Here is a 14,080-nt window from a genome sequence, read left to right as displayed (position 1 = left end):
GGCATATTGAGTGCAGCACTTTCACAGCCTCATCTTTTAGGATTTGAAATAGCTCAACTGGGATTCCATCACCTCCACTAGCTTTGTTTGTAGTGATGCTTCCTAAGGCCACTTCGCATTTCAGGATGTCTGGCTCTAGCTGAGTGATCACACCATCATGGTTATCTAGGTCATGAAGATTTTTTTGTACAATTCTTCTATGTATTCTTGCCAGCTCTTCTTAATATCTTCTTCTGTCAGGTCCATACCATTCTGTCCTTTATTATGCCCATCTTTGCATGAAATGTTCCCTTGGTATCTCTAATTTTCTTGAAGAGATCTTTAGCCTTTCCCATTCTATTGTTACATTGATCACTGAAGAAGACTTTCTTAGCTCTCCTTGTTATTCTTTGGAATGCTGCCTCCAGATGTATATATCTTTCCTTTTCTCCTTTGCCTTATACCTGGGAGTTTGTACTTTCTGACCTCTTCACATATTCCTCCTACTCCGAAGCTCTTGCCCCTGACAACCTGTCTATTCCCTATATCTATGTGCTTTTATTTATTTAGGTTTCACTTAGAAGTGAGAACATAGGATGTTCGTCTGACTTTGGTTCACTTAGCATTAGTACCTTCAAGGTCCTTCATGTTGTTGCAGATGGAACAATTTGATTCTTTTTCATGGCTGAATGTTCCATTTTACACACACACAGACATGTATTTCACATTTCCTTTATCCATTCATCCATTGATGGATACTTAGATCTTTTCCATGCTTGTCTGTTGTAAATAATTCAGTGAACATGAGCATGCATATATCTTTTTGAGATAGTATTTTTCTTCAGATAAATATGCAGAGGTGGGGTTACTGGATCATATGGTTCAGTTCAGTTCAGTTCAGTTGCTCAGTCCTGTCTGACTCTCTGCGACCCCATGAATCGCAGCACGCCAGGCCTCCCTGTCCATCACCATCTCCCAGAGTTCACTCAGACTCACATCCATCAAGTCCGTGATGCCATCTAGCCATCTCATCCTCGGTCTTCCCCTTCTCCTCCTGCCCCCAATCCCTCCCAGCATCAGAGTCTTTTCCAATAAGTCAACTCTTCGCATGAGGTGGCCAAAGTACTGGAGTTTCAGCTTTAGCATCATTCCTTCCAAAGAAATCCCAGGGTTGATCTCCTTCAGAATGGACTGGTTGGATCTCCTTGCAGTCCAGGGGACTCTCAAGAGTCTTCTCCAGCACCACAGCTCAAAAGCATCAATTCTTCGGTGCTCAGCCTTCTTCACAGTCCAACTCTCACATCCATACATGACCACAGGGAAAACCATAGCCTTGACTAGACGAACCTTAGTCGGCAAAGTAATGTCTCTGCTTTTGAATATACTATCTAGGTTGGTCATAACTTTCCTTTCAAGGAGTAAGTGTCTTTTAATTTCATGGCTGCAGTCACCATCTGCAGTGATTTTGGAGCCCCCAAAAATAAAGTCTGACACTGTTTCCACTGTTTCCCCATCTATTTCCCATGAAGTGATGGGACTGGATGCCATGATCTTCGTTTTCTGAATGTTGAGCTTTAAGCCAACTTTTTCGCTCTCCTCTTTCACTTTCATTAAGAGGATTTTTAGCTCCTCTTCACTTTCTGCCATAAGGGTGGTGTCATCTGCATATCTGAGGTTATTGATATTTCTCCCAGCAATCTTGATTCCAGCTTGTGTTTCTTCCAGTCCAGCGTTTCTCATGATGTACTCTGCATATAAGTTAAATAAGCAGGGTGACAATATACAGCCTTGATGTACTCCTTTTCCTCTTTGGAACCAGTCTGTTGTTCCATGTCCAGTTCTGACTGTTGCTTCCTGACCTGCATACAGATTTCTCAAGAGGCCGGTCAGGTGGTCTGGTATTCCCATCTCTTTCAGAATTTTCCATAGTTTATTGTGATCCACACAGTCAAAGGCTTTGGCATAATCAATAAAGCAGAAATAGATGTTTTTCTGGAACTCTCTTGCTTTTTCCATGATCCAGCGGATGTTGGCAATTTGATCTCTGGTTCTTCTGCCTTTTCTAAAACCAGCTTGAACATCTGGAAGTTCATGGTTCACGTATTGCTGAAGCCTGGCTTAGAGAATTTTGAGCATTACTTTACTAGCATGTGAGATGAGTGCAATTGTGCGGTAGTTTGAGCATTCTTTTGCATTACCTTTTTTTGGAATTGGAATGAAAACTGACCTTTTCCAGTCCTGTGGCAGAATGGGAAAGACTAGAGATCCCTTTAAGAAAATTAGGGATACCAAAGGAACATTTCATGCAAAGATGGGCTCAGTAAAGGACAGAAATGGTATGGTTCTAACAGAAGCAGAAGATATTAAGAAGAGGTGACAAGAATACACGGAAAAACTGTACAAAAAGGATCTTCATGACCCAGATAATCATGATGATGTGATCACTAATCTAGAGCCAGACATCTTGGAATGTGAAATCAAGTGGGCCTTAGAAAGCATCACTATGAACAAAGCTAGTGGAGGTGATGGAATTCCAGTTGAGCTATTTCAAATCCTGAAAGATGATGCTGTGAAAGTGCTGCACTCAATATGCCAGCAAATTTGGATCATATGGTAGTTTATCATAAATGTTTTAATTCTTTCTAGGTAACCCTTGTAATTTCAAGAGCTTCCTGGCATTCCAGGGAGATAATATATCATTATTTAACCAACTCTTTCAGTATTGGGCATTTAGGCTGCTTTCCATATTTGAAATTATTCTAACTTTAGATTCCCATCAATAGTGCAGTCACTCAGTCATGTCCAACTCTTTGCAACCCCATGGACTGCAGCATGCCAGGCCTTCCTCTCCATCACCAACTTCCGAAGTTTACTCAAACTCATGTCCATTGAGTCAGTGATGCCATCCAGCCATCTCATCCTCTGTCATCCCCTTCTCCTCTTGCCCTCAATCTTTCCCAGCATCAGGGTCTTTTCAAATGAGTGAGTTCTTCGTATCAGGTGGCCAAAATATTGGCGTTTCAGCTTCAACAGCAGTCCTTCCAATGAACACACAGGACTGATCTCCCTTAGGATGGACTGGCTGGATCTCCTTGCAGTCCAAGGGACTCTCAAGAGTCTTCTCCAACACCACAGTTCAAAAGCATCAATTCTTTGGTGCTCAGCTTTCTTTATAGTCCGACTCTCACATCCATACATGACTACTGGAAAAACCATAGGCTTGACTAGACGGACCTTTGTTGGCAACGTAATGTCTCTGCTTTTAAACATGCTGTCTAGGTTGGTCATAACTTTTCTTCCAAGGAGTAAGTGCCTATTAATTAACCCAATTAGTTAATTAAGCATCTATTAATTAACTATTAATATATAGTTATTATATTATAGATTTAAAAATTTTAGATCTATTATATTATTATAGATTTTATAATTTTATATCTAAATTATAATTTAGATATAAAATTTTATATAAAGTTTTTATCTATTATAGATAAATGAACCTCTTTACATTTTTATATTATCTTCTACATTTTTAATTGTAGGAAAATGCACATACTATAAAATTTGCCATATTAACCATTTTTAAACTGTATGGTCCAGTTGTGCAGGCAGTTTTGAGAACTTTTTCGTACCCCTTAAACAGTAGCTCCCCATTTCCCGCTCTTCACAGTGGCTGGCAATCACCATTTTACTCTTTATTACTGTGAATTTGACACTCTAGAGACTCTATATAGGTGGAATCGTACAGTCTTTTTCTTCTTGTGATGCCTTATTTCCCTTATCCTAATATCCTCCAGGTATGTCCATGTTGCAGCATGTGTCAGAATTTCCTTCATGTTTAAGGCTGCATAATACTCTGTTGCGTGTTTATACCAAATTGTGTTTATCTATTCATCCATCAATGTATATTTGGGTTGCTTCCACTTTTGACTGTGAACAATACTTCTATGAACATGCATATGCAAATATTTCATTCAGATGCTGCTTTCAGTTCTTTTAGATATATGCCTCAAGGTGGATTTGCTGGATCATGTAACATTTCTAGTTTTAATTTTTTTAGGAACTGACATACTGTTTTCTCTAGTGGCTGCACCTTTTTGTATTCCCACCAACAATACACACAGGTTTCAATTTCTCTACATCCTTGACAATGCTAGTAATTTTCTTTCCTTTTTTTTTTTTTAATCTGTTTTGTTTGTTTTTTGGTAGTAGGCATGCTAATGGGTGTAAGATTTTTTTTAAACAATTTTTTATATAGAATAATTTCAACAGGAAAAATATTTACTTTGATTTGAGTGGAAACTCAATGTAAAGCCACATCATTTTAAAATTTAACTTTACTTCAAAAAATCGGTTTCAGAAAATTGCAATTCAGTAAAATCTATTAAGGCTTTTGAACAAATTTACTGGTATTTATTTTTGTGGAACTAATTTGGCCACTTTTCATTAATTTGTTCCTTTGAACACTCATTTTTCATACCAGGTATAGCATTGTGATAGTAGAGAAAACATTGTCCCTGTCATTAAGGGGATTATTTGTGATTAAATGCCACATATTTGCAAATTAGATGAAAAAATGAATATGTTTTAAAGTAAGTGTATATGTGAGAAATGGGAGGTAAAGAAAAACCTTTTTTTTTTTAAGTGAAAACATTTGTAGGCTATTTTTTCCTCCAAAGGAGTAGGCTAGCTTGCATCTGTTTTCCTACAAAGATGAGGGTTTTAGTTCAATAGAATAAATTCTAATGTTTAAATGTCCATCCTTTGTAGTATAGACTAATACATACCACCACGGAGTAACACCTTTGTATACGGTTACCCCTTATTTTCCACGTGGAATTGATTCCAAGACTCACTGTGGATACCACAGTCTTTGGATGCTCAAGTTCCATACTCTGCCCTCTGTATCCACAGATTGCTCATTCACTGATTCAATCAGCCGCAGATCCTAAATGTAGCCCCAATCTGGTTTGTTGATTAGAAGCATACATAGATTGTTTTTTGGGGGGAGGGGGGATGGTCTTTAATAGGGAAGGTAATGTGGTATTGATATTTGTGATTTTCATAGTGAATAACTTGTCAGATCTTGGAAGTGAGAGGTGATTATCAGCTATCTTCAGCACCTAGAAATAAAGCAACCTTCTTTGACTTGGTTAAGTAGCATCCTTAACCTCCTATAGACAAACTGTTTACTGATTAAAACACCAGCATGTGTTCATGGTGATTTCTGATATTTGTACTGAAAGCAAGAGTATTTCAGTATGAAGGACTCTCAAAGCCGTATCATTTGTTTTTTTGTCCCTTCCCACCTGTGTTCTCACAGCCTGAAATGTATAAATTATCAGTCTGTCTTGGAATGACTTATTTCTACTTAACTTGCAGAAAAGAAAAACCCAAATTCAAAAGCGGTATAGATGTGAAATAGCCACCTTTGTCAGACAGATGTCATATACGATATGGTTCCTTCTGTTAATATGTATTAGCCTTGGGCTATAGAAGGTAGAGTCATTTTCAAAAGGAAAAATGTCTTGAAAGAAGATCCTCTATATTAGCCTCATGCAGTTAGAAGTTTGTGGGGATTCTAGGTGCTTTACATGTATTTCAGGATCATTTTGTCTAATTTTATGACATAATTTCATCCCCCAAAGCACCTAACCTGGGAGAACTGGTAAGCTGTAAACAATGATCTGGGGAGGGTGTTCTCCTTCCTGGATTTTTAATAGGGAGAAGGCCATCTGCTTCTCCACATGGAAGCATTACCCTCTTCCACATGAAGCCAGCCCAGTTAGGGGCCGGAGCCACAGGAAGAGGCCTCCTGCTTGCTCCTCCCTGCTTTTCCTTTCATTAAATTAATAAAGCTGTTACTTTATTTACAGTTCAAACTTACTTTTACCTAAGGTCACTTAACTCAGAGGCGAGCACCTAAAAAAATTTTTTTGAGTGGCGAGAGTGATAAAGTGAAAAAAGGCAAGAATGAACCCCTTAATCAAATGGTGTGTTGAAGTATTAAACTTGATATTCTTTTCATTTGAAGTATTTTCATTGAATTTAGTGAGGCATAAAAATGCTAAACATACATATTTTTAAATTTTTAAATGATCCTTCTGAAACCTAACAGCTGTTAGTGCTGCCTCTTAAGTAGGATATTTTTTGTTTTTGTGAGTAAACTGTATGTGTTTTGCTTTAAGACTCCAGCGACTACTCTGTAGATGACGACTGCCTAGTGAAACTGCTAAAAGGATGCTGCCTGAAGAACTTACAGCGGCCCTTGCAAGCAGAATTGTGCTTCAATCATATTGTCCAAAGGTAAAAGCAGACAATGAAACCAGCTTGAGTGCAAATTGCAGTTTCTGGGGAATCACCGTGAGAAAGTGATGCTTTTATCTCTGTTGCTAACCTTTTTTCACTTGGTGTTGTCAGAAAGAGAATCCAGTAATGTTTTCTTTATTCTTTGAGAAAGAAATGATAACCTAAGTGAACATGGCTTTATGCTTTTCCACGTGGTGTTTAGAGGTGACTCACGAAAGCTCTATTTACAGCCAAGCTGACAGGTGTCTGTCTAAATTCTGGCAGTAACGTACTGAACATCTGATACTTTTTTTGATCTGTGCATTTGTCTGTCATTCATTTATTCTACCAATATTTGAGTACCCACTATGTGCCAGAAACTGTGATCCTGAGTCCTAGGGTTTCAGAGTTGAATAAACAGACTAACCATCATCGTAATGATAATTTGGCAGGAAAGAACAACTGTGATAAATGCTATAACAACTTCTCTTTTGGCAAGGGGCATTTTTCTAGGATGAATGAGTATTATCCCCTCAGTAGCACTGATGATGAGGTCCTGCCCCTTTGCTAATTAGAGAGTTAAGTCAAGGTTCTGTTGCCTGGCCCTCTTCTCTGCATCTGGAGTCACAGATGCAGTTATCTATAGGGGCCAGACAAGTAACCTTTCTGAGTGATGGTGGGAATGTGGATTAGTAGGCACTGCAGATCAGGGCGATCGTGTGGTCTCTCTAACGAGTACCGCCACTCCTGAACTCAAATTGATTATTATTCTTGACAGTGTGGGCCCACTAGTAATAATCCCTACAACTTATCATTGAAAGCCTGGAATCTGAATTTTATGTAACATCTTCTGATTTTTAAACCTTGGCTCAATTTTTTGGAAACCATTCTGTATACCAAATAAGTCACAGCCGCAGACTTCTGCTTGATGTCTTCTGTTTGATATCATGTGCTTTCCCATCTATAACTACTGATCCTCTTATTCTGACCATATTTTCTGAGAATGTAGGAGGACTGCTGTCCTTAAAAGAAGAGGAAAGACTCAATGTCTATTTCTCAAATTAATAATATGCTGTCTTTAGTAAATATATTAAAGAAGTATCCACTGAGCTCCCTTTTATTGACACTTTTATTAGGATCAAAAGGATGACTTATTTGGGCTATTTGTTGTGTCTTTTGAATCTCATAGTGGATAGTTTGCTGGTGTGTCTTATAGTTTTGGATTGTGAACTCAACTTCGATGAGTTTTATCTTGAGACTCCAGTGAGGCTAGGACTGAGGAAGAGTCTCTTTCTAAGCACTGTGCTTTTATTTCTGCCAGATGCCCCAAAGGCTTTTCTCACCCTGGGCCACGTTCATGTTAATTTTGTTGCTTAGAGCTTCTTGGATCATTTAGGCCACATAAATTTGAATTGCAAATCCCGGATGAGGACAGGCCCATTGATTATTAATTTCTTAAGGGATTTGCTTTTTCTTGCTACCTAGAGAATAGGCCAGTCTTCCTAGATGGCGCTAGTGGTTAAGAACCCACCTGCCAGGGCAGAAGACATAAGAGACGTGGGTTTGATCCCTGGGTCGGAAAGATCCCCTGGGGGAGGGCACGGCAACCCACTCCAGTGTTCTTGCCTGAAGAATCCCATGAGTGGAGGAGCCTGATGGGCTATAGTCCATAGGGTTGCAGAGAGTCAGACACGACTGAAGCAATTGAGAACACAGAGTATAGGCCACAGAGCCAACTGCCCTTGCCTTCCTCCTGTGCATGAGTGGGTTTTCGTCTTCTACCCTTCCTCTGATGGAGCTGGGCCCCAGCTTTCTGTAGTGGTCTCAGCCCCTGCTGTACGTATTATGTGGGCCCAAGGTCTCACCTCTTGTGTGGACAGAGAGACACGAAGCCTTGGCTGAAACGGACCCAGGAGTGCTTTGGCATCATCGATACAATTAGAGTTCTGGTTTTGTTTTCAGTTTCAGAGTCTTCCTTATGTTCTTGTGAGCTGAGCTCTCCTTTTAAAAGGGTGTTGCTCTTATTTGTTTCAGCGCTTCTAGATGTTGGGAAGTCAGATAATTTTCATAATACTGCTGTAAACAGAAGTGTTGGCCCCTTCTTTCTTGACATTTTGAAGCATTATAAGACAAACAATATAAAGAGAGTTAAACTTTAGTGAAAAATAAGTGGAGTCATTTTCTAAATGGAGTCATTTCTGAACATGTTCATGGTCTTGTCCTTTCTAGGATAATCTTCAAAAATCTGCATGTTTTTGTCTATGTGAAAGGCAGGAAACAATGTTCAGTGCTGGATTTAGACTAAGGAGTAAAATAAAAGCGTAATAGAGGAAATCCCTGGTGTTCCAGTGGTTAGGACTTTGTGCTTCCACTGCAGAGGGCATGAGTTCAATCCCTGATTGGGGAACTAAGATCCTGTATGCCATACAGTGAGCCCCCCAAAATATATGTATATATATATATATTAAAAGCATACTGTTTATTGCCATGGTTTATTATATTCTTTAACTGTATAATGACAGCTTTCCTCTAGTAATAGACTTAGTGCTGTACCTATTTTGATAAGAATGGGAAAAATATGTATGTTGAAAAAGAATGATATGTTCCTCCTTCTGTTTAGATTTAATTACTTTTCATTCACTCTTTTAGTGAAAAGCTACTGAAGTATGACCACTACCTAGTGCCATTTACTCTGTTTGAATTGGCATTTTTGTATAAAAACCAAGGAGAAATTGACAAGGCCATAAAGGTCCTAGAAACTGCAAGGTAAGTGATAATGGCAGCTTGATTGCTATGGAGTCAGGAATAGCAATACTATTTTTACAACAGCAATAACTTGATATACTTACAAATGAACACATTAGTAAAAAATTATTCATTCTATTACCTTTGCTAATTTATGCCTAATTTCTACTTGTGGCTTTTGCTGGAATTGTGCAATTTTCAAGCTTCTAAATGCCTGACCCTATGACTGTTTACAAATGTTGTGATTTGGGGGAACCTACAGGACAGATTTCTAACCTATTCTCTTCTGTGTCAGGGGTGAGAAAGCTTTTTCTGTAAAGGGGCAGTTAACACTTTTGGCTTTTCAGTAGAGGGTCTCCATTGCATTGAAAGTGGCCATAGACAACAATATGTAAATAAACGGGTGTGTCCAGAGTTGGTCATAATTTTGGTTATAGTTTGCTGACTTTTGGTATATTCCACCATCTCTCTCATTTCATTAAAAAGCCTCTGATTTGAAGAAGCCCGTTCAATCTTCCTGACTCTTTCTTCTTTCTGGCTATTGTGGCAATTTCATAGCACTTTATCAATCCTGGTGGACAATGGCGCTCAGATTTCCTGTGATCATGGTTCATTTATTGGGGACACAAACCCTGTGGTCTGCTTGCTTTGAACACTACTTGCAGTGGAGAAAGAATGCCATAATAGCTCTAGGCCATACCTAGCTTAATAACTCATTGGTTTGTTCATTTCCTTAAATTTAGCAAGTATTCACTGAGTACCTATTATGTGCCAGACACTAGAGAAGGTTCTAGACAAATAACTGTGCATCAACAGGCAATGTTTCTGCTTTCTAAATTGTGGGGTATTGGTAAATACACAGATAAGAAAAATAGCAATGATTTTTGCTTCGTTGAGATTTATGATGTGATACTAGGTACCTGGGTGTTAACTTTAGATTGAGTTGATTCTGAAAGGTTTCCTTGAGGAGGTGCTATGTAGTTGAGATTAGCGTAATTAAAGCCAGTCCTGAGAAGATCTGTCACCAGAAGACTGGATGAGGAGCATTCCTGGCTGGGGATAGGAGGGGGAAGGTGTCAAGATACTAGGTTGATAATGATGCTTTACTGAAATGGGGACTACTTAGAGGGGCATGGTTGAAGAGAGGAAAAAAAACATATTTCTGTTTGGACTGTGTTATTTTGAGGTGCCTATAGGTATTCATGTGGAGATGGTGAGTTGACAGTCATTTATATGAGCATGTAGTTCAGTGTAAAAGTCAAGGCCAGTTGTAGATATTTGAATGTCACCAGGACACTCCAGTGTTCTTGCCTGGAGAATCCCAGGGATGGGAGAGCATGGTGGGCTGCTGTCTATGGGGTCGCACAGAGTCGGACACAACTGAAGTGACTTAGCAGCAGGACAGAGACAGTGATATTTAAAGCTGTGGTGGGGTCATCTGGGGAAAGCTGTATAGCTAGAGAAGGAGATCCAGCACAGAGCCTTGAGCTATGCAGTTATTTTAGAGATTAAATAGTAAGATTAAGAAGTGGCCATGAGTTAGGATGACATCCTCGAGAGCCAAGTGAACAAAATGTTTCAAAAGAAGAAACATTTTATGAAAGATGGGAAGTTATGAAGATGGTTGCCAAGAGGTCAAGCAAGGGGAGACCAGAGAAGTGGCTGCTGAATTTGGCAGCATGAAGATCATCAGTGAAGTGAGAAAGGGGAGTCAGCCATTCCACTTTTTTATTTTATTAAGCTAGAGATATGAGAAAGTCACCTTTAAAGTTAGTTTCTTGAGAGTGAGTATGACTGCCATTTCAGCTAACGTTCATGTATCTTCAAATCTAGCCATTGGAAAATTTGGGACTAAAAGTACTGTTTCCAAGTATTTATCATGTGGACATATTTAGTGTTATCAAATGGTAAAGAATCCACATGCAATGCGGGAGTCTGGGGTTTGATACCTGGGTTCAGAAGATCTCCTGGAGAAGGAAATGGCTACCCACTCCAGGATTCTGGCCTGGAAAATTCCATGGACAGAGGAGCCTGGCAGGCTACAGTCCATGGGGTTGCAGAGAGTTGGACAAGACTGAGCAACTTTTACTTTCAAGTAATATATAAGGCAAATATATAGCAATGAAAATAAAAGACCAGTAATTCACTGAGAAAAAGCAAGACCAGCAGTGATCAAAAAGTCAACACTAACTCAAGACAGTGCTAGTGATGCCAACATAGACAAACTTCCCAATAATTTCAAGACTGTTGATTATCTGCGGTTCTCCTTGTGCAGTAGGAGCTTTGCAAAGCTGCCGAAGTTAATTAGGGAAATACTCAATTACGTCCTTCAGTAAATTCTAGGAAGATGTTGGCTTAGCTCATTAGTAATAATCCTTAGCAAGGTTACCAGTAAGTAGCCCTTAGACCTGTACAACATAAAGGGCTGTAGAAAGAAGTGAATGCCACTGCAGAGAAAGATAGAGCTCTCCCATGGGCCAAGGTGGTGTGTGTGAAAGTAGAGCCCAAGATCCAAGCCACTCCATTTTTCTGAGTCTGAACAGTTCTAGCAAAGAGAAGTCAACACGGATGATATAAGTGAAGTTGTAAAGTAATCTGTGGATTTCTAATTCCCCTCCTGACATTGTCACGTAATAATTATTGGCCAAACCATTGATATTTGCCTGTGAGAACTGGAGTAAGTAATTTTGTTGTTACCAAATAATCCTGCTATCTCTGTTGTCACTGTTGTTTCATGAGTGTGTGTGTATGTTTAACTTAGATTTTTTTTTTGAGGGGGTGAATGACCCTATTTACCTTGTTTATACGAGGTTGCCTAAAATTTCCAGTTTAGAAAAGGAGGTCAGCTATTTAAAAATAGTTCACAAAATTTTTTAAGCCCTCGGCATAACCTTCTTGCTGTTTGAGAGAAGTATAAACCTTGCTATTCAAAGTAGGATTTTTAGACTACCACCTGGAAACTTCTAGAAATACAGTATATTGTCATCCCCCTCTCCTCCCAGGAACAGAATCTGCATTTTAACAAAATCCACTGTTATGCTTAGTGATGTTTGAGAGTAAATAAAGAATGAAGGTGAGAGGAAGGGGAGGAGGGTGGTGGTGCCCTGGTTTATAAAGGAATTTTGACATTAAAATTTTATTGTTATCTGTCTTTAGAAATAACTACAAAGATTATTCGCTGGAATCCAGACTACACTTCAGAATTCAGGCAGCTCTTCACCTCTGGAAAAAATCGTCTTCAGATTGATCAGAACATGAAGGATGGAATTTTCTCTCAGTTTGTACCGGCGTCTATAGATATAGATTAGGCCTCGTATTAAAGTGGAAAAATGATCTTGCGAATGAGAGACAGAAAACTAATTTTACTGTCAATATTTTCTATAATTTGTGTGGTTTATTCTTGGCCTACTTAAGTGTTTTTTTTTCTCTATGGAATGATGGTCAGTAATATCTTGAAAACTCTTATATTTTGCATCTTCAAAAGGAATTTAAAATTAATTTAATTGGAGAGTGAAGAAGTCTTTTAAAGACTCACAGGTACAATAAAGTCTAAATAGATTATTTATTTTTTTAAATGTGGAAATATCATGTAAGTAGTAAATGGCTTATAACCTGAGCCATATTTAGATTTGTTGGAGAGTTAAACTTCAGAGATAGTTTGTTGCCTAGAATTTACGTTTCAGAAAGAAAATAAGAAAAACTTACATTCAAAAATAGCTTAATCATTTTCAGAAAACTCCTGAAAAAGACAAGTAATGGGTGTGTACAGGACAGGTAACGTAGGTAATTGGTTGAAAGACCTGTATCTAGAAAAGATGAGATGTTATTATTTTTTATTCTTCATATAAGTTAAAGGTGGTGACATTTTTGAGAGACTATCCTGTTTTTGAATGTACTTAAGTCTATCATTATTATAACAAAACTCAAAAAACTCTGTGTATCTAAAGGGAAAATTTATATTTTAGATTATTCTCAACCTTATCCATGAGAGCTAAAAAATATACATTGATTATTTTTCTTATAGAGTTCCTGCTGCTTTAAATGATATCAATAATTTTTACACTCATAATGTTGGTGTGTAAGGTCTAGTTTTCTAATCTTTCTAGCACTGTGATGTTTCCTTGTAAATATCTGGACTGTGCTTAGTCCTTTAATTTGCAGACACAATCAGGGCATAGAGTGGAAGAGAGCCTGACTCTGTATGGTGCTGGCTCTGCCATCAGCAGTTACCAGGGTGACCCTTAGGGAGTTTTGGGCTCTCTCTGTCACCGTATTTTCCTCATCTGTGAAATGGAAAAAGAACAGACGACTTCCAAGGTCTCTTTCAGCTTTATAATTGTAGGTCAGTGTCTTAGGTATTTATTTCAGCAACCAATGTTAAAATGTTTAATGCAAACCATTCCCACTTAGTGTGCGTTTTATTTTACGATCACCACTGCCTCCACCCCTGCACCTCCACCCCAGCTCTCCCATATGTATATGCAGTGGCTCAGGGCAAGACTGCATACAGAGCGGCAAAACATGATTTATGAATCGATGAATCAGGATATTGTCTTATTTTTGTTATGAAGAATACCTGGTCCCGGAAGCCTCCACAGGTGAACAAAAACAGCACCTGACTGGCAGTCAGGAGCCCTGCTCTGTTAGTTAATAGTTCCTCAACATGGAGCAAGTCATCAACCCTTTCTAAGACTCAGTTTCCCCAATGGAGATAGCAACACAGAGCCTGGTGTTTGTGAGGGCTCAATGGAATAACGTGCGTGATAGCTTTTTTTGTAAATTGAAAGGCTGTGTGAATATGAGTTGTTGTAATAGTTATGATTTTTTATGTACAGATTACAGTATCAAAACTAAAGTATTGGCTGAGTCTGTGGTCTCTGATGTAAAAGGAAAGAAGCGTGAAGATTCAAACAAGTTTGAATTTATTCAGTGTTTAGCACTGACCTGAGCTCACATTGTGAATTTGCGCCTTGATGTTTATTTCCTATTGTAAGAGCCTGTGGGCTTCCCAGGTGGCGCTAGTGGGAAAGAACCCACCTGCCAATGCAGGAGACATAAGAGGCGTGGGTTC

General features: G+C 38.8%; 1 protein-coding gene across 2 annotated transcripts in view; it reads left to right on the top strand.

Annotated features, from left to right (window-relative positions):
* TTC39B (tetratricopeptide repeat domain 39B) overlaps positions 1-13,864 on the top strand; it is a 147,541-nt gene extending 133,677 nt beyond the window's left edge. For both annotated transcript variants that reach the window (XM_069576606.1, XM_069576607.1), the window contains 3 exons: positions 6,165-6,282; positions 8,914-9,030; positions 12,166-13,864. In XM_069576606.1, the coding sequence (XP_069432707.1) occupies positions 6,165-6,282; positions 8,914-9,030; positions 12,166-12,256 (326 nt within the window). In that variant the 3' untranslated portion in view covers positions 12,257-13,864. The remainder of the gene's footprint in view (positions 1-6,164; positions 6,283-8,913; positions 9,031-12,165) is intronic.
* Positions 13,865-14,080: the final 216 nt, after the last annotated feature.

This window comes from Ovis canadensis, chromosome 2 (genome assembly GCF_042477335.2).
Source record: "Ovis canadensis isolate MfBH-ARS-UI-01 breed Bighorn chromosome 2, ARS-UI_OviCan_v2, whole genome shotgun sequence".
NCBI lineage: Eukaryota > Metazoa > Chordata > Mammalia > Artiodactyla > Bovidae > Ovis > Ovis canadensis.
This window is presented reverse-complemented; position numbering and strand designations above follow the sequence as displayed.